Below are 24705 nucleotides of genomic sequence, written 5' to 3' on the forward strand. Positions count from 1 at the left end.
ATTTGGCTCTTACCTTTCAGAGTGATTGTGGGAACTTTATAAATACTGTAGTGCTCTTTGTCCCCCTTTGTAAAAATTTTATTTTGCAATTGATTTGCATTTATATCACAAAGATAGTACCAGAATTCCTCACCTGGTTTCCCTTATTGATAACCTCTTACCCATTGCATGTCTGTCACTACTGAGAAACCAACATTGGTATATCACTACTAATTAAATTCCAGATGTTATTTGAAGGTAGTCTCTTGCGGTTTCACAATTCTGTCTTTTCATAACTAACAGTTTTGAGGAATGCTTGTCTGATTTTATAGACTGCCCCTCAAATTGATTTGTCTAATGTTTTTCTTATGGTTTGACTGGGGTTATGGATTGCAACCCATCCATTTGACCACATTTAGAAAAATACCTCAGAAATGAAGTACCCTTCATATCATATCATATCAGGGGAACATAGTATCAACACAGCTTATCATTGATAATATTAACTACAATTTTTGGCCAAGGTGGTATTTACCAGGTTTCTCCTCTGTAAAGTTACTGTGTCTTCTTGCCCACTTGAGTTGAGATTAGTGGATGAGTGGTTGGGTGCCAACTTGTGGAAGGACAAGTATCAACATAAATAGTTGAAATTCTTCTGTAAGTAGATTTATTTATATCAGTATAGACTCATGGATATTTTATTTTTTACTTTGGACTAGAATTCAATACTACATTATTTATTTTTTTGTTAAATTGTTTCAGTTTTGGCCATTGGGAGCTCCTTCTGTTTAGCTCCAGCATCCCTTTGACATGCACCATCCTTTTGTTTTTTGTGTTTTTTTTACTTTATGGCACTTAGAGATGCTTCAGGCTCATTTTGGATTTTCCCTGCCCAGCCCTAGAATCAGTCATTTATCCAAGGAGCTCTTGTTCCATTTATTGGAAAATGGTATTACAAATCAGAATCTGGCCTAGGTGCCCTAAAAAGTTAACTTCTCTGTTCTTATGCAGAATATCTGGAAAGTTGAATCTGAGTATTTGGATGAATGATGGAGGGATTTTAGTATCACACACTTACAGTACTTGGTAGTATCTGCTTGTTGGCTATCTTCTGTTTTTTTATGTAAATTTTTTTATTTATATATGACAGAATAATATATTATAATTCTTATTATGTATATAGAGCACATTTTTTCATATTTCTGGTTGTATACATAGTATATTTACACCCAATTCGTGTCTTCATACATGTACTTTGGATAGTAATGATCATCACATTCCACCATCATTAATTACCTCATTCTCCCTCCCTTCCCCTCCAACCCCTCTGCCCTATCCTAGAGTTTGTCTATTCCTTCCATGCTCCCCATTCCTATCCCACCATGAATCAACCTCCTTATATCAAATAAAACATTCAGCATTTGTTTTTTTGGGATTGGCTAACTTCACTTAGCATTATTTTCTCTAACTCCATCCATTTACCTTCAAATCCTATGATTTTATTCTCTTTTATTGCTGAGTAATATTTCATTGTGTATATATGCCACATTTTTTTTTTATCCATTCATCTGGCTATCTTCTGTTACTTAAGTCATAGGAAGTAGCTTCTTAAAAGTACTTTTTAGCATTAAAAGACTGTAGAAAACTTAAAAAGGAATGTATACTGACTTTAGAGGTAGCAAGTAGGGAAAAGTTAAATACTTGTATTTTATTCTGAGCCTATGAATAAAGGACCCCTCTTTGTATGAAAAAAGAAAGGATACTGGGGCTGGGGATGTGGTTCTATCCTCAGCACCACATATAAACAAAGATGTTGTGTCCGCCGAAAACTAAAAAATAAATATTAAAAAATTCTCTCAAAAAAGAAAAAAAGAAAGGATACCAAGGAAAATGATATAGAAAGGGAGGTATATATGATAACTTCTGTTAATAGGAGCTGCAGATTTTATAGCACATTTTTTTATAGCACATATTCCTCTTCATCATTGTTGTCATTATTAGTAATAGTAGTAGCATTTTGTCATAACTGCTGTTATTCCCAGCTTTACTTCTCCTGTAGTGCTTGGTTTTTGGTGTGTGTGTTATACCTGAAATCAAACTCAGGGCCTCCCCCACATGCTAGGCAAGTGCTCTACCACTGAGCTGTACTTCCAGCCCTTTTAAAATTTTATTTTGCTACAGGGTCCTGGTAAAAAAGTCCACCTGTTTTCTTCCTTATCAGTTTAAAGATCTCACTGCATATTAGCCTTTTATAGAGATATTATCCATCATGTATTTGCAAATATTTTGCATATTAAATTTGATGTATTTTTACTCTTATAAATTTATGTACAGTTTTCTTGTATTATTGAAGTTTTCATGTACACTTTTAATAAAAATTGAGGGATATAAGTCACAATTGGCATATTAATCTGATGAAACTCTTTAAACTGCTCTTTTCCCCAATCTTGAAGATCTTTTTTTCCTCCCTATAGTCTATTCCTTTTAGCTCCTCAGTTAAATCTCCTTAAACTATGTGAAGCAGAAACATGTAGTTCCTCATTCTTTAATAATTTGACCCTAGCTTATTCTTCCCCAGTGGTGGGGGTATGGGCAAGGAAAACCCACGTCTCAAACATTATAGTATTTTAGATGCTGCCATTTCTTGCCTTGACTAAGCATTGTTTGAAATGAATATTTCTTCCATCACTCATACATTTTTCATGGTTTGACTTGGATATCACCTTCTCTATGAACTAATTTCCAGAGGCACAAATTGCTACATCCTTTGTGTTCCTACAGAGAGTGATTTTATTTTATAGCACCTGTAGTTTGATCGTTTGTTTTGCTTGGTTAATTATTTATTTCCTTAAATTCTGTTTGATACTATATTGTGAGCTTATTGAAGGATAGGATCCTATGTCTTACTTCTTCTGCTTACAGATCAAGGATATAGTTTTTGTACTGCAGATTGCTTGCAGGGGTGCTTTAACATTAAACTGTGTCCCCAGTTCTTTATATTTTTTTTGAGATAGGTTCTTGCTAAGTTGATGAAGCTCTCATTAAATTGCTAAGGCAGGCCTCTAACTTGCAATCCTCCTGCCTCTCCAGAGTTGCTGGGCATGTGTCACTGTGCCCAGCTAAGTTACTTTTTTTGTTTTTGGTATTGGGGATTGAACTCAGGACCACTCGACCATGAGCCACATCCCCAGCCCTATTTTTTAGTATTATTTTTTGGTACCAGAGATTGAACCCAGAGGCACTTGGCCACATCCCTAGTACTGTTTTGTATTTTATTTAGAGACAGGGTCTCGCTGAGTTGCTTAGCGTATCACCATTGTTGAGGCTCGCTCCTCCTGTCTCAGCTTCCTGAGCCTCAGGGATTACAGGCATGCATTACCATGCCTGGCCTATAGTTACTTTTTAGTCATTTGAATAATTGAACATACATGCAGTCAAATTTTTCATCTTGATTTTTTTTTAGCCCGCTATACTTTGGTGCCCACCTATTTCAAACTGTATATTCTATTTCTTGCTGCTTTAGTGAGATTGTTCACCTTAGAGTCTTGTGTATATCACAATAATTATACTTTTTCTGTGTTATTTTGAGTTCTTCCTTCCTTAACATTTTTTTTGGCATATGTGACAATACTTATTCATAAGAAAAAGACCAAACTTTCTTTTTTTTTTTTTGTACCAGTGATTGATTTTAGGGGTGCTTAACTGATGAGCCACATCCCCAGCCCTTTTTTGCGTTTTATTTAGAGACAGAGTCTTTCTGAGTTGCTTAGGGCCTCGCTAAGTTGCTGAGACTGGCTTTGAACTTGAGATCCTCCTCTCTCAGCTTCTCGAGGCACTAAGATTACAAGTGTGTGCCATTGCGCCCGGCTGAAACTATTTATATTATTATCAAAAAGTAGATCCAGATTAAGTGTGCTGCTGTAAAGTCTACAGATTTTATTAGCTATATGGTTTAATTCCACATTACTTATTTTTTTTAGTATTTATTTTTTAGTTTTAGGTGGACACAATATCTTTATTTTATTTTTATGTAGTGCTGAGAATCGAACCCAGTGCCTCATGCATGGTAGGCGAGTGCGCTACCACTTGAGCCACATCCCCAGCCCTCCACATTACCTCTTAAAAATTGTTCGATGTTATAGGCTTGTAGGTATCTTTCTATATATTATAAAAATAATGATCATCTTTAAGTTGGTTACTACTTTGAAAAAGAAAGAACTCTTCTCTGAGTGAATTCTAATCTGAAGAAAGACTGAGGCTCCTAAAAGTTCAGTTTTGGAGCTGGAAATTATTTAAATAACAGAAGTCTCTAAGAGTAATTTGTAAGTTTGAAGCTTTGAATGTTGGCAGATTGATTAAAGAATATGGAGGTTTGTTTTCCTTGCACACTTTTGTTTTTTGAATTCTCATTGATTCTTTTCAGTTAACTCAACAGTAAATTATACTCCCCTCCTCCCCATACTGGGGATTGAACTGGGGGTGTGTGTGTGGGGGAGTGGGTGTGGGGAGTGGGGAGTTGGTGGGGGGGTGGAGAATGGGTGGGTGGGGAGTGTGGGGAGTGGGTGGGGATGGGGCAGGGTGCTCTACCACTGAGCCATATCCCCAGTCCTTCTCAGACCTTTTTATTTCTTATTTTGAGACAGGATCTTGCTGAATTGCCAAGCTGGCTCAAATTTGCAATCCTTCTACTTCAGCTTCCTAAATAGCTGGCATCACAGGCATGAGCCATTGTATCTGTCTTGATTATTATACTTTTACTGATGACAGATTTTGTGAAATAGTTTGATGATAAATTATTACTTTCCAAGCATTAAAATTTATAAACAAAGGTAAATTCAGAAACCATAGGCTACTTTTAATAATGAAAAACAATCAGCCCTCAAGTTTGACAACTGCATTCAAACTTGCCAGCAATCAAATGCCCTCTGTCTACTGGTCTTAATTAACAACAATCATGACTAGAGCAGTAGACACTTCATAGCATATTGAACTCCACCCAGTTTGTGTTGATAAGGAGACTTAAAGAGGTGTTATATGTGTATTTTTTGATGACTAATACTTAGGGATTTTAGAAAACTTAAGACAAATGAGAAAATCATTAAGTTCATAGTGAAATAGAAATCAATAGTGTGACAGAGATTTCTTTTTCTTTTTTTTTTTTTAAATCAACATGTTTTTTTTGGTTGTAGATGGACACATTCCTTCCTTCCTTCTTTCTTTCTTTCCTTCCTTCCTAACCTAGTGCCTCACACCTGCCAGGTGAGCGCTCTACCACTGAGCCGCAACCCCAGCCCCTAGAGATTTATTTTTTTTCAAAAGCAGAATGTCTGGTATTAAAATTTAGAAAGCTAAAACTTCTAGCTCCCCAAACCTCATTCATTCATAATAGAGGGGAGTATATAGAATTCTTGGCTTTCATAAATTTCATATTAAAAAAATTAGTCATTTATTTCTCTACTTCAGAGTTTTGAAGGGACACTTGATTTTATGCCTTTCTTGTCCTCGATGGTTTCCTTTACTTTTTAGGTTATAAGAAAAGGTGTATAGCCTTATGTTGTCTTGTATGTATACATATTTCTTTAGAAAATAATAACAACCATTATGCCTCATGCTCTGCTAGGTACTCTTATATAATCATTATGATAATTTTATAGGATAGGTACTATTATTATCCCAGCATATAGACTGTAAACAATTTTAGAGAGTTTAAGTAGTATGACAGAGATTATATAGCTAGCCAGGGGCAGGGTCAAGACTTGAACTCAGATTTTTTTTTTTTGTATCAAAGTGAATTTCACTTTCCTTTGCTATTTACCAGTCATCTCACTTAAAGATGGAAATTTGTCTTCATTGTCACTGAGTATCCATCCATACGTTTTGTTTTCCAATAGTTCTGAGAATTGCTTTAGCTTTTGGTTATTATAAGGCTTTATATTCTCTAACTTCCTGGAATATTTTAAAAATATTTTAAATATTACTTAGTCTTGAAATTTTCCCCTTGGTGGTTTTGATCATCAATTACTTCTCTACTCTTTAAGTCTTTTCAGGTCAAATTTATATTCAGAAGGAACAAAGACTTGCTTTATTCAAACTAAACCTTAGCTGAAAAAAGTCAACCCATGTGTAAGTCTATCTAAGTGCCATCATGGTGCTATCTGTGCACCTCAGTTCATTTTTACCTTTTCAGAAGAGACATGTATCCTAGGCAGACCTCTCTCATAAAGTGATTTACATTTGACTTTCTGAATCTGACTGTCCTAAACTTAATTGTTCTGTATCTTCATTCCTCTTAATGACATGAGAAATAATGTCTAGAGCAACATGAATTGAAGGATGACTCTGAATCCCCCTTGTGTGAATAGTCCTTGTCCAGTTCCTCTCAACAGGTTAGTGTTTCTGTGGATATCTGTTTAGCTTAAGGAATAGAATGAGCATCTTTGGATCTAGGTTCCTGTGTTGTTGTCACCTTTCCATTGCTGTATCAAAACTTGAGATAAATCAATATAAAGGAGGAAAGGTTTATTTTGACTCACAATTTCAGAGGTTTCAGTCTATGGTTGACCCAGTTGCTTTTGGGCCTGTGGCAAGGCAGTACCATGGTGGCAGGAATGTGTGTAGGAGGAGGTTGCTCACTTCATGGTGGCCAGGAAACAGAGGGGTAGGGGGGGAAAGGGTCTGGGGTCCCAATATCCCATTCTGAGTTGCACCTCCAGTGATCTTTCTTCTTTTCACTAGGCCTCACCTCCTAAAGGTTCCACCTCCTTCTAAAGGTTCCACCAACTCCTAATGGCACCATTAGCTGGGGACCAAGTGTTTCAACACATAAATCATTGGAGGACATTTAAGATTCATTCAAGAGTTTTATACTCTCTTCATACTACATATAAAGCCATTCTTGATCCAGAGACTTAGATGCAACCAAAGGAGTAACCAGAGTGACTCTAGCAAATAGTAGGAAATACTTTATCATGTCATCATAGAACCATTCAATAAGGAAACTCCCCGTTCTTCTTCCTCTGTATTCAGAGGGTATCTAGATTTACTTCGGATTTGAGAAAAGAAGAAATTCTGAGCTATTTAACACTGAACTACAAACAGATCTAGTATTCTGGTGAGTTATGGATGACAGAATCTTGGAAGATGAGGATAAATAGCTTGCTAATTAATTCTGTTTTTTAAAAATTGAAGAAATTTGTTGGGTACAGTGGCCCTCAACCTGTAATCTCAGTGGCTCAGGAGGCGAAAGGTAGGAGGATCATGAGTTTAAAGCCAGACTCAGCAATTTAGAGAGGCCCTAAGCAACTTAGTGAGATTCTGTCTCAAAAAATAATAACTGGGATTGTAGCTTATTGGTAGCGCACTTGCTAGCATGTGTGAGGTACTGGGTTTGATTCTTGGCACCATGTGTAAAAAAAATAAGGGTTCATTGACAACTAAAAAAAATAGTAATAATTGAAAAAACAAAAAAATAAAAATAAATTTGCATAATCAGTCTCATTATAATTGTTTTCATGTAGGTCCTGAATTTCTCTTATTGAACTTGATAGTAGCTATTAAATCTTTTCACGTCTGTTGTGAGTGGTTTGTTATTTTGTATTTTGTAACTAGCTTCTCTATTTTTATAAAGTCACTGATTTTGGAGTATTAACAAACCTAACTGGCCTATTTTCAGTGGTGTTCCTGTTGATCTCATTGGTAAATAATGAAAAAAATTATCTGCTTTTTAATATTTATGCCCATTCATTTGTTTGAATGACTTGACTTGCATTTTAAGAACAATATTATATACCATGAAGACCATTTTTTCCCCTTTCTTATTTTAATGAGATTGCCTACAATGTTTCACCATTCAGTCAGCAGTTTTCCCTTCTGAATTGTGCAGGACAGACAAACCATGTCTGTGAGCTGAATCCAGCTAGTTTTCTGGTTTGAAGAGAACTTTGTAACTTTGAACCTTTGAGATTTAAAGGATGTGAAAAGAGATCTTTATAGGGTTTCTGAAGGATTCAGTTATTTTCCTGCTCAGTATTTATTATGTATTAAAGAAGTAGCTTGTAGAGGCTGGGGTTGTAGCTCAGTGGTTGAGCGATTGCCTAGCATGTGTGAAGCACTGGGTTTGATCCTCAGCACCACATTTAAAAAAAAAAATAATGTGTCCATCTACAACTAAAAATAGTAATTAAAAATGTAGCTTGGGGCGGCAGGGGTTGTAGCTCAGTGGTAGCTCGCTTGCCTAGCATTTTGTGAGGCACTGGGTTCGATTCTTAGCACCACATACGAATAAATAAAAGTTCATCAACAACTAAAAATTATTTTAAAAAAAGTAACTTAATGCTTTTATAGAGAAAATATGTTTCCCTTCTTGTCTTTTCATGCTTTCTCTATTTTAAAGGCATGATTGACCCCCAACCATAAGATGTCTTTTGTGATGCCAGAGCTCCTGAAATTGAAAAGTTGACAATGGCAAATGTTCAAGAAATCTTAGATTATTACCTAATTTTGCCATTACTATTGTTTTTAGTCTGCATATTCTCTTTTTCTTTATAGTCTTAGTTACTTCAGCCAAAATGTATCATTTTTACTCCTTTCCTTCTACCCATTATACAGTTTAAGAAAACATGTATTAAGTACCCATGTGCAAGACAGCTATTTTAGTTGCTAGAGATCAGGCACTGAACAGGATAGATGAGGTTTCTGCATTTTTGGAACTTGCATTTTAGTGAGGGGGTTCTTATAATAAAAAGGCCAACAAAGTTATTTCAGTTAGTGGCAAGTATTTTACAGAAAACAGGTTGTGACACAGAGCGACTAGGAAGAGAAGATGATTAAACAGGAGTGTGTGTCCAAGTCATCCGAGATGCAGATGGGATTAAATGTGCAAGGATTTCTTTTCCTTTTTTTTTTTTCATAATACAGCATGTGTAGCATAAAGTTTATCATTTTAACCTTTAAAAAATTTTTTTGTAGTTGTAGATGGACAGTATATCTTTATTTTATTTATTTTTATGTGGTGCTGAGGATCGAACACAGTGCCTCACATGTGCAAGGCATGCGCTCTGATACTGAGCTACAGCTACAGCCCCCTACCCCTGCCCCTTTTTTTGTTCTTTTAAGAGAGGTTTTTGCTGTATTGCCCAAACTGGTCTCGAATTCTTGGGCTTACATGATCCTCCTGTTTCAGTTTCCTAAGTAGTGGGGAGTACTGGCATGTACCACTGCAGCTGGCTTATTTTAACTATTTTTAAGTGCACAATTTGGCATTTAAGTTCATTTGCATTGTTGTGTAGCCATCACCACCATTTATCTCTGGAAGTTTTTCATTATCCTCTACTGAAATTGTTCTCATTAAACACTAACTCCCATCCTCTTCTTCCCCAGCCCATTGCAGCCACCATTCTACTTTCTGTATACGAATTTGATCACTCTTGAGTACTTCATGTAGGTGGAAACACACAATATTTATTTTTGTATGTTTGTTTTATTTCACTTAACATAATGCCTTCAAGATTTCACCCATATTGTAGCATGTATCAGGATTTCCCTTTAAGGCTGAATTATATTCCATTTTTGATGTGTATCACATTTTGTTTGTTTGTCCATTATCTGTTGATGGACATTTTGATTGCTTCCACCTTTTGGCTATTGTGAATAATTCTGCCGTGGTCATGAATGTACAAATATCTGCTATGGACCTGCTTTCATTCATTTTAGATATAGGTCCAAAATTGAAATCACTGGATTATGTGCTAATTCTTTCACATATGTACATATGTACATATGTACAGTCCCATCAGCAGTGAACAAGGTTTCTAGTTTCTCCATGATCTTTTCAACATTTTCTTTGGGGGTGAGGCAGTGGTTACTGGGGATTGAATACAGGAGCATTTAACCACTGAACCATATCCCCACCCTTTTTTGTATTTTGAGACATGGCCTCACTGAGTTGCTTAGGGCCTCTCTAAGTTGCTAGGGCTGGCTTTGAACTTGTGATCTTCCTGCCTCAGCTTCCTGAGCTGCTGTGGTTATAGGTGTGTGCCATCATGCCTGACTTGTTTTATTTTTTGATAATGGCTATCCTAATGGGTGTGAAGTAGCATATTATATTTTTTATTTGCATTTCTTAATGATAAGCGATGCTATTGAGCATCTTTTCTTGTACTTTTTAGTTATTTGTACATCTTCTTTGGAGAAATGATAATTCAAGTCCTTTGCCACTTTTTGATCAGGTTGTCTTGTTGATTTCTAGAAGTTCTTTATGTATCCTGGATATTAATCCTTTATCAGATAAATGATGTACAGATATTTTCTATCATTTCTTGAGGTGCTTTTTCACTTCATAGTGTTCTCTCATGTACAGTGTGTAAGGATTTTATTAGGGGAAATGTCTGGGAGAGAAAATGAGAAGGGAGCCAGAGAAGACATGAGAGGCTTTCAGATCATATTGTAAGTCCAATCCTGAGTGAAGGAAAAGAGGTAAGTGGAGTTGGTGAAGTCAAATAAGTAAGTTTCAGCAAGGTCATCAAGAGTTTTAGAGCCAGTATTACATCAAAGGAGTCCTGTGTTTCCAAGGGACAGGCCTAATTTAGTATCCTTGTGTCAGTTTTGGACAGAACAGCCAGTGGGGAAGTGTGACCTTGGGTAAAGGCAGTGATGGATTTCAGAACCTTGATCAGTTAAGCTCCCTTTGGAGCCCTTGATCAGTTAAGCTCCCTTTGGTTGGAAGTCTATAAGGCACATTCTTGTAGCTACCATTGAGGAGTCAGGAAAGACCTCTCTAAAAGATGACACTTAAGCCAAGACCTGGATCTTGAGAAGCTAGGTGGCCTTTCAGAAATCTTTGGGAAGATCCTTGTAGTCATGGTGAACACAAAGTTCAGAGGTCCTGAGATAGAGACCTCTGAACCATGGTAAAAAAACAGAAAGTCAGTTTGGCTGTAGTCTCTCATGGTAAGAGATATAGATAGGGACATGACATCAGAAAGGATCCTATAAGGTATGCCAAAGAATTGGGATTTTATTTTTGGAACATTTGGAAACCACTGGAGGATTTTGAATAGAGACGTGATATGATCTGATTTGTATTTTTAGGGTAAGCTCAAGTATATAAAAAGGGATTATTAAGAAATAAGAAAACTAACATAGGTGTCTGTTGCAGTAGTACAGGCAAAAGATTATAATAATTTGAACTAAGATGATAACATATATTTGCTATCCAAAGGTTACCAAAATCCTGTTGATGCATTCATTATCTTTGGATTTTATGCTTTCTCTTCTAATTGATTTCTTATTGCTTATCATTTTATTTCCTCACTTTATATAGTAGTAACCTTTTAACTTTTTTTTTTCAATATTTTTTTTAAAGGGGGGGGGAGAGAGAGAGAGAGAATTTATTTATTTATTTTAGTTTTTTTCGGTGGACACAACATCTCTGTTTGTACGTGGTGCTGAGGATCAAACTCGGGCCGCACGCATGCCAGGCGAGCACGCTACAGCTTAAGCCACATCCCCAGCCCCTTTTAACTTTTTTTTATGCCTCCAGTTTTAGCTACTTTGGATCCTTTTTCATATTATCACATGATTTATTCATTAATGATTTAATTTTCTAGTTTAAGATTTTAAAAAAAATTCTAGAATTATTTGCCTCCTCTGCTTCATCTGTCCTCTACTTGTACTGTTGTCCTCTTCCTGACTCTTAATTACAGGTATCTTTCAAACTATGGATTTCTTCTCAGGGCCTTCCCAGTAGCCATCTCTCCTATATCCTTGCAGTATCTTCCCTTTGGTGCCTTGTAGTCTGCATTTGTTTCTCTCCTTAGGCTGTTCTTTGAAGTTTAGTCCTGTGGAGCTCTTTTGGGTTTTTTTTGCATTAGAATGTTGGTAAGTTGATGAGTGTCTCTTGTAGTTCTTTTTATGCACTGTAGTACCCCTGCTAGAACTTTTGCTTCAAGTGCAGTTTTTTTGTGTGTTTTGTGATTTATCTTGGAAGTCTCTTTGTTCTGTTGGTTTCTGTGTTGTGAAACTATTTTATCTAAAGTTTAAAAAAAATTATTATAAGTAAAATATCTATAATTGTTTATTTGTTTGATTTTTGTGGCCAATATGATCTGCATGTTTTTTTCTTAATTTTTTGGTACTCCACAGTACCAAAAAACCCCAGGGAACTTTACTACAGAGCTACATCCCCAACCTCTTTTTATTTTTTTTTATTTAAAAATTTTTAAAATTTATTATTTATTTTTGGGGCACCAGGGATTGAACCCAGAGGTGCTTTAATCACTGAGCCATGCCTCCAGCCCTTTTAGTATTTATATAATTTTTTAAAATTTTGGGACTAAATTGCTAAGGAAGGCTTTGAACTTGCAATCCTCCTACTTTAGCCTCCTGAGCCACTGGAATTAACAAGAGTGTGCCACCATGCCTGACCATCCCTTTATAATTTTTTCTTTTGAGACAGGATCTTGCTAAGTTTCCATCCTCCTCTTACCTGAGCCTTCAAGTGGCCAGGCCAAATGAGTCTTGATTCTAGCTAACAGTATGTTTTCTGAATTTTATTGTCTGTTCAGGGTAGGTTGCCAAGATCATTGATCTGTTTTTATGTTTTAATTTTTTATGTAACCTATAAATAAACAGGTTTCTGAATATCACTTCCTCTTTTTCTTTTTTTAACCTGGTATTAGACTGCAAGTTAATTATTTGCTAATAAGCTTAGCAGGGTTCTCTCCCTCTTCAAAATAGAGAATAATTAGATTTAGGTCTGATTTAATTTTTGCTAATGTAGGTAAGAGTCCATAGTGATGACTTTTAAGGGGAAATGCCATTCTTTTATTTTTAAATATTGTTTAGTTGTTGATGGACCTTTATTTTACTTATTTGTATGTAGTACTGAGAATCGAACCCAGTGCCTCATGCATGATATTCAAGCACCCTACCACTGAGCCACAACCCTAGCCTGGAAATGCCATCCTTGATAAGGAAATTTTGACTAGGAAATTTGACTATTTAGAATGTATAACAAAGCATTTTGTCTCCTTCATCTAGATATGAATGCTGGTAGTTTTAAAGCGTTCAGGTAGTAGCAGAGGGAGTATTGGCATCAGGCAATTGATTTAATATACTTAGGTTAAAAATGTTTTCACCTAATTATATGAAAAAAGATAAAGGTTAAACATATTGCTAGTTAATTTTCTGGTGATTTCTGAAACTTTTATGGAAAAATTGTCAAATCAACTATCCCTTTTTAAAAATCTTGTTTTTATAGTCAAGTAAAATAAATAATCAAATTTTTATTTAAACTTGAAACAAGTATTTAGCAGAGTGAAGTGGCATGTACCTGTCATCCCAAACTTATTTAGGATTGTTTGAGCCCAGGAGTTTAGGTCTCCCCTTCCCCCATAAAAGAGAGTGGGGGGACAAAATTTTACATTTATTGTTGGTGGTGAAAGGTCATACTAGTAATAGCGTATGCCAATTTATAAGTAGAATTCCTCAAAATTGTAGGAGTATTCTTAATGGATTCCTTCCTTTGGCCCACATAAGTTTATTTGTAAACTTGGCAAATCCTAACTAATTTTCAGTCTTTTTTTTTTTTTATTGGTTGTTCAAAACATTACAAAGCTCTTGACATATCATCTTTCATACATTAGATTCAAGTGGGTTATGAACTCCCATTTTTACCCCAAATACAGATTAGAGAATCACATCGGTTACACATCCACATTTTTACATAATGCCATATTAGTGACTGTTGAAAATTAGCAATTTTTAGCTTTCATGTATTTTTAGAACAAAGTTTACTAGGGAATAATTAGTTATTCGGGAGTAAATAATATGTGGATGGGATCAAATCAACACAAAAGAGGGACAGGTATTTTATGGTTTTATTATTAGAACTAATATTCGATTTGCTATATTTCATAATATTTGTCTCCTTATTCGTAACTTAAATCAGCCAGTAATTTTTTATAGAAATTAAAAGACTCTAGGCTATGATTTTATTAAATAACAAATAGCTCAGGACATCTTTTATTGCTCCTTTGTTATTTTGGATGGCTTTTGAGTTTACAAATGCATTACTGGTATTTATTTTCATGAACTAACTTACATTTTCTCAGTACAAAATAGAACATAAATTTGTATTACCTTAGTGAGAACCTCTTAGTTAATGGGAATGTTAATTTTGCTATTAATGACTGAGTGTCTTGGTAACTCAGAGAAAAATTACTGGTTTACAGACATACAGCACATCATACACCAAACCACCCTTCCTTTTAACTACCCCTCAACCCTGTCTTGTTGGAAAGACCAGAACTGACCAAAGACCAGAGCAGAATTAATCACAAAGAGTTCATTGTTTTGTGCATAAAGTGATAGAAAGGAAATTGAGCTTAGTAAATTATGTTGTGAATCAACTCTTTGCAAATTCATTTATGGATCCGTGTTCTTAGACTTTATCCTTTTTGCAAATTTCCATTGCCTCTGAGGGTCTCTATTCCAAGACCTCGAGAGTGACTCAGTAATTAATGATGAAGAGTCTAAAATAGCCATTTTTTTCTTTAGCAAATAAAGACTATCACCTCAGAGATCCAACCTACTAAAACTCCTGGGAGACTTGAACTTCTGGATGAATCCTAGATCTTTCCAAAAGATCATGACTCTTTTGTTCCTGATGGGGTCCATAATTATGGGATATGAAAGGATTCCTCTTGACTTTTTGACTACAGCTTTTTGAGATTACTCTATTTGAGTATATTCATGAATTGAATAGTCATTACCACAATTTTAGTACATTGTCAGTTCATCAAGAAGAATCCTTATAGTTTTTGGTTATCACACCCTATCTCCCTTCATCCTCAGTTTTAAGCAACCACTAATCTACTTTATAGCTCTCTATATAGCTCTATAGATTTGCCTATTCTGGACATTTCATATAAAAGGAATCTTACCCGGCATAGTCTTTTATGATTAGTTAATATAATGTTCTCCCATTAAAATGAACTATGTAAATGTTCATCCATGTTATAACTTGGATCATTATTTTATTTCTTTAGATTACTAAATTATAATTCTTTTTAAAAAATATTTATTTTTTAGTTTTAGATGGACACAATATATTTATTTTTTATTTTTATGTGGTGCTGAGGTTTGAATCTAGTGCCTCATGCTAGGGGAGCACTCTACCACTGAGCCACAACCCCAGCCCCTCTGCCCCTTTTTTGGTACTAGGGATTGAACCCAAGGCTACTTAACCACAGAGGCACACCCACAGCAAACTAAATTATAATTCTTTGTATGGATTTGTTCATTCATCATTTTGATGGAATTCATGTTGTTGCCACTTTTTTGCAGTTATGATTTTGTACTGTATCTTCTCATTTCTCTTGTTTGTAGGTCTAGGAGTAGATTTGCTGGGTCCTGTGATAATTCTTTAATCTCTCTTTTCCCCTTTGGTGCTGGAGATTGAAGTCAGGTCCTTGTGCATGCTAAGCTAATGTACTACCACTGAACTACATCCCCAACTCTTAGTTTAGTCTTTTGAGGTACTGCCTAACTGGTTTCCAAAGTATCTGCACCATTTTCCATTCTCATCAGCAATTTATGAGGATTGCAGTTCCTTTACATTTTTTTCTACCACATATATATGTTTTTTTTTTTAAATGAAGGTCTTGCTAAATTGCCTCAGCTGATCTTTTTTTTTTTTAAAGAGAGTGAGAGAGGAGAGAGAGAGAGAGAGAGAGAGAGAGAGAGAGAGAGAGAGAGAGAGAGAGAGAGAATTTTTAATATTTATTTTTTAGTTGGCGGACACAACATCTTTGTTGGTATGTGGTGCTGAGGATCGAACCCAGGCCGCACGCATGCCAGGCGAGCGCTACCGCTTGAGCCACATCCCCAGCCCCTATATATGTTTTTTTTTTTTATTGTAGCCATGTGCCTTGTCATTGAGATTTGGGTTTTCTTGCCTTTGAGTGTGTTGATGATTCTTATCTTACAGTCTGCCTCCTGTAATTTGCTTAACTAAATGATCTTCAGCAACATAAGGCTCTAGTCCTTATCTAAAATTGAAATGCAATAGTTGTGCCCTATGGTCTATCAGAATTAAGATTCTTATTAGAGAATAAAGTAGCATGAAGAGAAGAACTATAGGAAAGATAACTTATTAATATTAGTTTATTATTTATAGCAATCCATCTAATGTTACATTCAGATGTACAAAAATTAATATTTTTAAAAAATATAATACTTTTAAAATCACCCCTTAAAAAGTTATACCAAGAGAAAAACATGTTGTGTAAGCAGTCTTTTTTTTTTTCCGTACTGGGGATTGAATCCAGGGGGCTTAACCACTGAGCCACATCCCCAACCCTTTTTTATATTTTATTTAGAGACCGGGTCTCACTTAGTTGCTTAGGGCCTTGCTAAGTTGCTGAGACTGGCTTTGAAACTCTCAACCCTCCTGCCTCAGCCTCTCAAGCTACTGGGATTATAGTTGTGCGCCACCACACTTGGCATAATCAGTCTTCTGAATTCTTTTTTATACTTTTTTAAAATTTAATTTTTAAAAATTGTGATGTTCTGATACATGTATACATTACATAATGATTAAATAAGGTTAAACGTATCTCCTCAAACATTCATCATTTTTTATGGTGTAAATCTTCAAAATCTTTTCCAGCTTTTTGAAATATACATTACATTATCATTGTCTACAGTTACCTTGTGCATTAGCACAACAGAACTCCTTATTCCTATCTAACTATAACTGTACCCATTGATGATTAACCTCTCCCTATTCTTCCTTCCCCAGCTTCTGGTGACCAATATTCTTCTCTCAACTTCTGTGAGAGAAGCTCTTTTTTTGGATTCCACATATGAATGAGATCATGAAGAACTTGTCTTTCTGTCTGGTTTATTTCACTTAACATAATCTCCTGTTTCATCTGTGTTGTCACAAGTGATGGAATTTCATTTTTTATGGCTGAATAATATTCCATGGTGCAAATATAGTGCTGCAGTAAACATAATAGTACAGATGTCTCTTTGACAAACCAATTTTGTTTCCTTTGGATTTATACCCAGTAGTGGAATTGCTGAATCATATGGTCCTGTTTTGAATTCTAATCCTTTTTTTCTACTTTTATTATGTAAGTTTTGAAGAAAGTATTTGATTATAACCAAATCATACAGTAAGATTAGTTTTTTTGTTAATACAACTTTTCCAGGTATGCCAATGTTCTGTGATAGCTTCTGCATTTCTAAAAATTGGGGCCACAAGCAGAAGTATCACAGAAAAATGTTTTATAGGAACAGTAAAATGACTCGTGATGGCCATATTGAATCCTGATAAGGAAAAGACAATTCTGCTGTATTATAAGGGATGTTCTTAATGGAATTCAAGAACTCTTCAAATAAGTAGTGTGATAAAACCTGTTAAAAGTCTTTAAAATATCTTATTGTTTCTTCTAGGCCTACCTTAAAGTTTCCCATGTCTCAATGGACTCCTGAATATAACAAGCTTTATACCTTAAAAGTGGATATGAAGAGTGAGATTCCTTCTGATGCACCAAAGACACAGGAGAGTCTGAAAGGGGTCCTTCTACATCCAGAGCCCATTGGGGCAGCCAAAAGTTTTCCTGCAGAAGTTGAGATGATTAATAGTAAAGTGGGGAATGAATTCTCTCACTTGTGTGATGATTCGCAAAAACAAGAAAAGGACAGGAATGGTAACCAGCAAGAACAAGAAAAAAGTGTTGTTGTGAGAAAAAAACGCAAAAGCCAGCAGGCTGGCCCTTCATATATGCAGAATTGTGTGAAAGAGAATCAGGGAATATTAGGATTGAGGCAACACCTAGAAACACCAAGTGATGAAGATAATGATTCCTCCTTCAGTGATTGTCTTTCTTCTCCTTCATCTAGTCTGCATTTTGGAGACTCTGATACTGTGACTTCGGATGAGGATAAAGAAGTCTCTGTAAGACATTCCCAGACCATTTTGAGTGCTAAAAGTAGAAGTCATAGTGCACGTTCCCAAAAGTGGCCTCGAACTGAGACAGAATCTGTGTCGGGATTGTTAATGAAAAGACCTTGTTTTCATAGCAGTTCATTAAGGAGACTTCCATGCAGAAAGAGATTTGTAAAAAATAATTCCTCACAGAGGACACAGAAACAAAAAGAGAGGATATTAATGCAGAGGAAAAAACGAGAAGTGTTAGCCCGAAGAAAATACGCATTACTACCCAGTTCTAGTAGTTCCAGTGAGAATGACCTCAGCAGTGAATCCTCTTCCAGCTCTTCAACTGAAGGAGAGGAGGATTTGTTTGTTTCTGCTAGTGAAAACCACCAAAACAATCCAGCTGCTCCCTCAGGTAAGAATGTTTTGGTAAAACATGAAAAGTATTGCATTGTATTTATACTTATTTTCTTGGTTTTATGACTTAGGGTTATGACTTACAGCTTTTATCATCTTTAAAGAGAATATAAAGTTCTATTGACTTATTTTTTAAAACCACATAAATTACCAACTATAATATTATCTAATTCCAAGAAAAAAATAAAAAATATTTCTATGACAAAAATAAAATCAGAATTGGTTGCTTTTTTCTTTTTAGATTAATTACTTATACCATTTTGGATAGAATTAGATTATATTTTAGGTGAGTTGTTGATTTATGGTACTAATATTTTTTCCCTGTAGTACTTTAGTATGTTTAACTTATGTGAATATTTTTCCAGAAACTGTATGATGGATTTTTTTCTCATTTAATCATGCAAAAACTTTAGTTACTAAAAAAGACTGTTTAATAGTTCTTTTAAGTACATTGTTTTTATTATCCATTGTCACTTTGTCATGTCAAGCCGAAAAATACTTTGAAGTTTTTGGTAGCTTATTTAAATATTAGGACTTATAAACTTTTGATTATGACAGTGCTCAGCAAAGCAGATGATGGAGGAATAGCACTTGCATATGTGCTTTCATGCACTCTTGCATACAGAATAGATATTATATTTAAGTGCACTAAGAATGTGCAGATAATTCTGAAGTATAAGTATTTTTCATGTATACAGACCATCCCAAAAGAATGCATCATTTCTGTACTTGTAATTTAAAGAGTTGTATTGGAATGAATATTAAAGAGCTAAGTCTTCACTGAGGGAACTAGATTAATTTCTTTTGAATTTAGGGAATAAGGGAATTGGGTCATAGGGAGAGCTTTTCAAAGGACTAGGAATACGTTTTCTAAGACTGATGCAAAGCTGTCCCAGTTTTTGCCTGATGTTCTGTTTGTCAGGGTCAAAGCCTATTAGTCTACTATCCATATGTGCCATTTTCCTTTTCTTGTCTCTCTCTCCTTCCATATGAGTATCTTCCTTTTTCATTTTTGTTTTTCTATTTTTTCCAGAACCCTAAAATCCGTAACCTTGTTCTTATTTGGCCATATTTAGTTTATTTTTTTTTAAAAAAACTATTTGAATATTTGTTTTAAGAAGACTTCATTGAGATCACTTGTAACTGGGAGAAATGTATAGCAATTGCTTCTTGAGGTCTCTTGAGAAAGAGGGAGGTGAAAAAAAGGACTTGTCTTGCTTAGTTGTCACATTTTTTTCCTATGGTCAGGATCCGAAGACTCTAGTGTTAGGGGAGGGAGCATTAGAGCCCAATTTCTTGAAATTAGTGAGGCAGAGTGGTTGATAATTGGAATAGAAGTTTCTAAGGAGTTGATATTTGTAGAGGAGTGAGAATATAGTAAATGAAGGTCTGTTTCTGGGAAGGAAAGGGTTTTTATATTCTTAAGTATTCAAGTTTAGTACAAATTAAAATTTTAAGATTTGCATTTTAAAATCTTGTTTAATACTTATTATAGCATTTAAAAATCATGTTTCTTGGTAGAATTAAAGTATTTCAATTACATTATTTTTATTTATGTTTTGGTTTTTGGGAATTGAACTCAGAGGCGTTTAACTACTGAGCTACATCCAGCCCCCCCCTCCCTTTTTTTTTGGTTGTGCTGGGGATTGAACCAAGGGCCTTGTGCTTGCTAAGCAAGCACTCTACCAATTGAGCTATATCCTCAACACCTCCCCCCCCACACCACCACCACCAAACCCTTTTTTTATTTTTATTTTAAGAGTCTCACTAAGTTGCTGAGGCTGGGCTTAAACTTGTGATGCTCCTGCCTCAGCCTTCCAAGCTGCTGGGATTATAGGTGTGCACCACTGTGCCAGGCTCAACTACATTATTTTTTAGACATTACCCTTAAATGTTTATTTCTGGAAACATAAATCTAAAAAGTTTAAATGAAGTACCCTTGATGTTTTCTGATTTCTAGACAAGTATTTTGTTTTGAAAGCTTTTTTTTTTTTTTTTAAATAAAGATTTAATAATAGCATTCACATGGTGTGGAATTTTAAAGTACTGAGAAAGTAAGATATAAAACTTATCTCCTTTTCAAAGGGTCCAGTCTTTATTATCCAGAAGTAATCTGTGTGGGCAGTTTTTCATTTCCCTCAGAAAACGTGGAAACATATGCAAGGATAAGTGAATATTGTAGGTCTTTCAGCATGTGGAATTATCCATACAAAGGGAACTATGCAACCATTAAAAGCTATTCACAAAATGACACATACTATGTAATTCTATTATGTGCCATCTAATGTAGTCATATTCTCTGAAACAGTAGAATGATGATGGTGCTATGGGGGGATGGGTGGGCATAATGGGTATAGCTTCAGATTGGCATGATGAAAAGGTACTAGAGATGTTTCATAACATTTCAAATATACTTAATGTTGCTAAACTTAAAAATGGTTAAAATGTTAAAAAATAAAAGTTGTGTTTTTTCTTACTGGATTTTTCACAAATCTGAAAGGATTATCACCTGATGATTTTTTTAAAAAACATCCTCTGTTATATACAAATGTTATATCAAATGCTGATAATACAAATGTCTTGATAAGAATGTTCCCACAATAAGAATATTAAGAGTAGAAAACAAATTCACCCACTTTATTTAAAGTGTATATTTCTGGTTTGCAAGCACAAACTCTGTCATGTACAATATCCTGAATGTTAAGCCCTATTAAGAAACTGAAGCTTCTTCAATAATTCTAAAGACTTGCCCAGGCACACAGTAAACAATATTTGTAATTCAGACCTAATTCCAATTCAGAGTTCATATTTTTTACATATATTAAGTACAGTACTGTAACTACTCAACATGTAGGTGCTAGTTAACTATCAAAAGTATCTTTTTGCAGCCAGTTGCTTTTGTTTCTGCTCCTTGCATTTGTAGTCATGCTTAAAATTTCTGAAGTCATAGCAGAAATTGTCTCTTCTTTTGAGTAACTATCCAAAATAAATTACTATACAATTCTCCTTTCATCATGAATTTCATAGTCTTCAGGTAAAAATGAAAATTTCTGCCTTGTAATTTGTTAACAAATGGATGTTCTTTAAATATTTTGTTTGTTTTCAGGAAGTATTGATGAAGATGTTGTGGTGATAGAAGCTTCCTTCACTCCCCAGGTCACTGCCAATGAAGAAATTAATGTTACCTCAACTGACAGTGAAGTGGAGATTGTAACAGTTGGAGAAAGCTATAGGTGAGATTTTAATTCCTAGTTGTATATTTGAAGTTATCAAAATAATTACTTAAACTTGATTAATAAACTTACTATTTAAACTTGTGCTACAGATAATTTTTTTCTTAGAGACCTAATTTAAGCATGCTTATACTAGATCAGTTGTTTTCAAACCAGGCTGTGTTTGACTCACTTGGGAAGATTATAAAATAAAGATATATTGTTGCCTACACCTTGTCCTAGACCAACAGAGCTAGAATTTGGTGCTCAGAATTTTTTAAAGTAAGCAGTGAGAGCCTAAGAGTCATTGCTGTAGGTAACCAATAATTTAACTTAATGCTTTATAAAATTTGATTTATTTTATGATAAAAAGAAGTAGTGAATTCCTTTGAAATTTAAATGTGAATAATACACAAATATTGGAGATGGACTAATTTTTTTTTAAAAACTTTTGTGGTATTGGGGATTGATTCATTTTAAAATTTGAACTCAAATTTTTAACTCCTGGGCTGTATAATTTTTTTTTTTTTTTTTTAAAAGGTCTGTCTTTCTTTTTCTTTTTTTTTTTTTTAAGAGAGAGTGAGGGAGGAGAGAGAGAGAGAGAATTTTTAATATTTATTTTTTAGTTCTCGGCGGACACATCTTTGTTTGTATGTGGTGCTGAGGATCGAACCCGGGCCGCACGCATTCCAGGCGAGCACGCTACCGCTTGAGCCACATCCCCAGCCCCTGGGCTGTATAATTTTTAAGGGCATTTTTCATCCCAGTTTGAAGTTCGGGGTTGTTTCCTGAGTATGCAAACTCACCACCCTTGATGACATTGTGTGTTAATGGAGTTGGTTCAACTTTTCCATACATGCTGATCAAATGCTTTTATTAGTTTTACATTCAATTTGGGCAGGAGACAAAAAACAAACTGCATAAGCACTTGTGTTCTATTGGCCCCACCTTTCTAAAAGCAATTTATTTTTTCTTCTGGGCCTTAGGATTGCATCATCTACATACTATACATGTATATATTCAGTCTAGAATCATAGTCAATCCTTAAAATGTAAGTGTACCTATAAGTAATTAAGAAGAATACTGTACCATATAATTAAAAGGTGAAAAACAAAAAAGGTTTAGGGTTTGTGATCAGATACTTTATAAGGATAAAGCAGCTCAGACAAGTGATGCTCTTATGGCTATCAAACTATAAACTAGCCACACAGTGTCTTTCTTATGCTAACCCCAGGATATCTCTCTGGTGTCGGTTATATTCTCTTAGGACAATACCAGAAGCTTAGCATCGTTTAGGGTTACCAAAATTGTGTTTTACAAACCCAGCCTGGGCTAAACATATAAGATATTGTGGACATAAGTGTGTATTTTTTTAAAATTAAATTTCTTTATTTATGGTAAGTAATTTTGAGTTAACCATAAAATGTAAATAGTTAATTATAATCAAGGTGAATAGTCAATAATAATAGTTGAAGAGAGCAATGTTCTTGAAACAGAATCCTGTATATTATACTATTGGTCCAATATAGTATTTTTCTTTTTTTCCCTACCCTGTTATTGGGGATTAAAGCACAGTGCTTCATCCTAGCCCTTGTTATTATTAGTTTTTTTTTTTTTAATTTTGAGACAGGGTCTGCCTAAACTGCTGAGGCTGCCTCAGCCTCCTGAGTAGCTGTGATTACAGGTGTGTGCCTGGCTCTAACATAGCATTTTTTACTTTTTTTTGGTCAATTGGTGATGTATTCATTCAGCAAAGTTTACTAGAGTGCCAGGCATTATCCTAGTCATAATTTTTTGTTCTATTTCCGTTATTACTTTGAAGAATTCTTGCATTAAGAACAAGTGATTTCTGGGGTGACTAAATTATTTATTTATAATTTAATATTGATGTCATTTAAGGTCTCGTTCAACCCTTGGACACTCCAGATCTCATTGGAGCCAAGGTTCAAGTTCTCATACAGGTCGACCACAGGAGCCACGGAACCGAAGTAGGATTTCTACTGTTATACAGCCCTTGAGGCAGAATGCTGCAGAAGTTGTGGACCTTACTGTTGATGAAGATGGTAAGTTGGAATAGTAACTGTAGAATTATGAAGAATTATTAATTGTTTTTGAGTGGGAATATTGGGCACTGAACTCAGGGGCTTTCCTCCTGAGCTATGCCCCAGCTCTTTACTTTTAATTTTGAGATAGAGTTTTTCTAAGTTACTGCTTAGGCAGGCCTTGCTGAGTTGCTGAAGCTGGCTTTGAATTTATGATCCTCCTGCCTTAGCCTCCCAAACTGATGGGATTACCACCATGCCTGGCAAAATGAAATATCTTAATTTTTTGGCTTTATCACTGAGACACATCCCAGCAACGCCCCTACTTTTTAAATACCTTTTTTTTTTTTTTAAATGTGGTGCCAGGGATTGAACCCACTGCCTCATGCATGCTAGGCAAGCACTCTATCAATGAGCCACAACCCTGGCCCATCCCCAGCCCTTTTTAATTTTTTATTTTCAGACAGGGTCTTGCTAAGTTGCTCAGGTCCTCACTAAGTTACTAAAGCTGGCTTTGAACTTGCGATCCTCCTGCCTTGGCCTTTCAAGATGCTAGGATTTTAAGTTCATGCCACTGTGTCTGGCTCAAAATGAAATAAGCAACCATTTTATATTTATGTTTGAAATTTAACTCATTTGTGTTTTAAGTTTTATTAAAAAGTCTTAATGAATATTAATATTAGTAAAGATTTTAATTTACCTTTTATCTGTGTTTTTTTTTACATTTATAAAAACTTGAAAATATATAAACAGGCATGGAAAGTAAGATTAAAATAGATATTAAAACCCATAGCTAACGTTTATTAAGGGATTATGTATGTTAAAGCATTATATAAAGGGTATTATATGTGTGATCTCAGGTCATCCTAACATTTCTAAAAGGAAGAAAATTCTATTACTTTTCTAGTTTTACAGATGAGGAAGTGGAGACTAGTAAAAATAAATTATCTACAGTCATACTATGGTGGTGAAATCAGAATTGCAGTCCAAACTGTCTGACCTTGGAATTTACTGTGCCAGGGGAAGTGCAGTTTGTGTTTTGACAGCCTATGACCAAGTGTACAGGCATGGCAGAAGAACTCTTGTTTTTCATTTACTCTTTTCCTTGTTT

At 35.0% G+C, this 24705-nt stretch overlaps 1 protein-coding gene across 4 annotated transcripts in view; it reads left to right on the forward strand.

Moving 5' to 3' along the window:
- Rnf111 (ring finger protein 111) overlaps nucleotides 1-24705 on the forward strand; it is a 78426-nt gene that overhangs the window by 17322 nt on the left and 36399 nt on the right. For all 4 annotated transcript variants that reach the window (XR_003300412.2, XM_026384862.2, XM_026384864.2 and 1 more), the window contains exons 2-4: nucleotides 17440-18338; nucleotides 21447-21573; nucleotides 23452-23615. Coding sequence is in view for 3 of the 4 variants with exons in the window: in XM_026384862.2 (XP_026240647.1) it covers nucleotides 17459-18338; nucleotides 21447-21573; nucleotides 23452-23615 (1171 nt within the window). In the remaining variant the exon portion in view is untranslated. The remainder of the gene's footprint in view (nucleotides 1-17439; nucleotides 18339-21446; nucleotides 21574-23451; nucleotides 23616-24705) is intronic.

This window comes from Urocitellus parryii, chromosome 6 (assembly GCF_045843805.1).
Source record: "Urocitellus parryii isolate mUroPar1 chromosome 6, mUroPar1.hap1, whole genome shotgun sequence".
Classification (NCBI taxonomy): domain Eukaryota; kingdom Metazoa; phylum Chordata; class Mammalia; order Rodentia; family Sciuridae; genus Urocitellus; species Urocitellus parryii.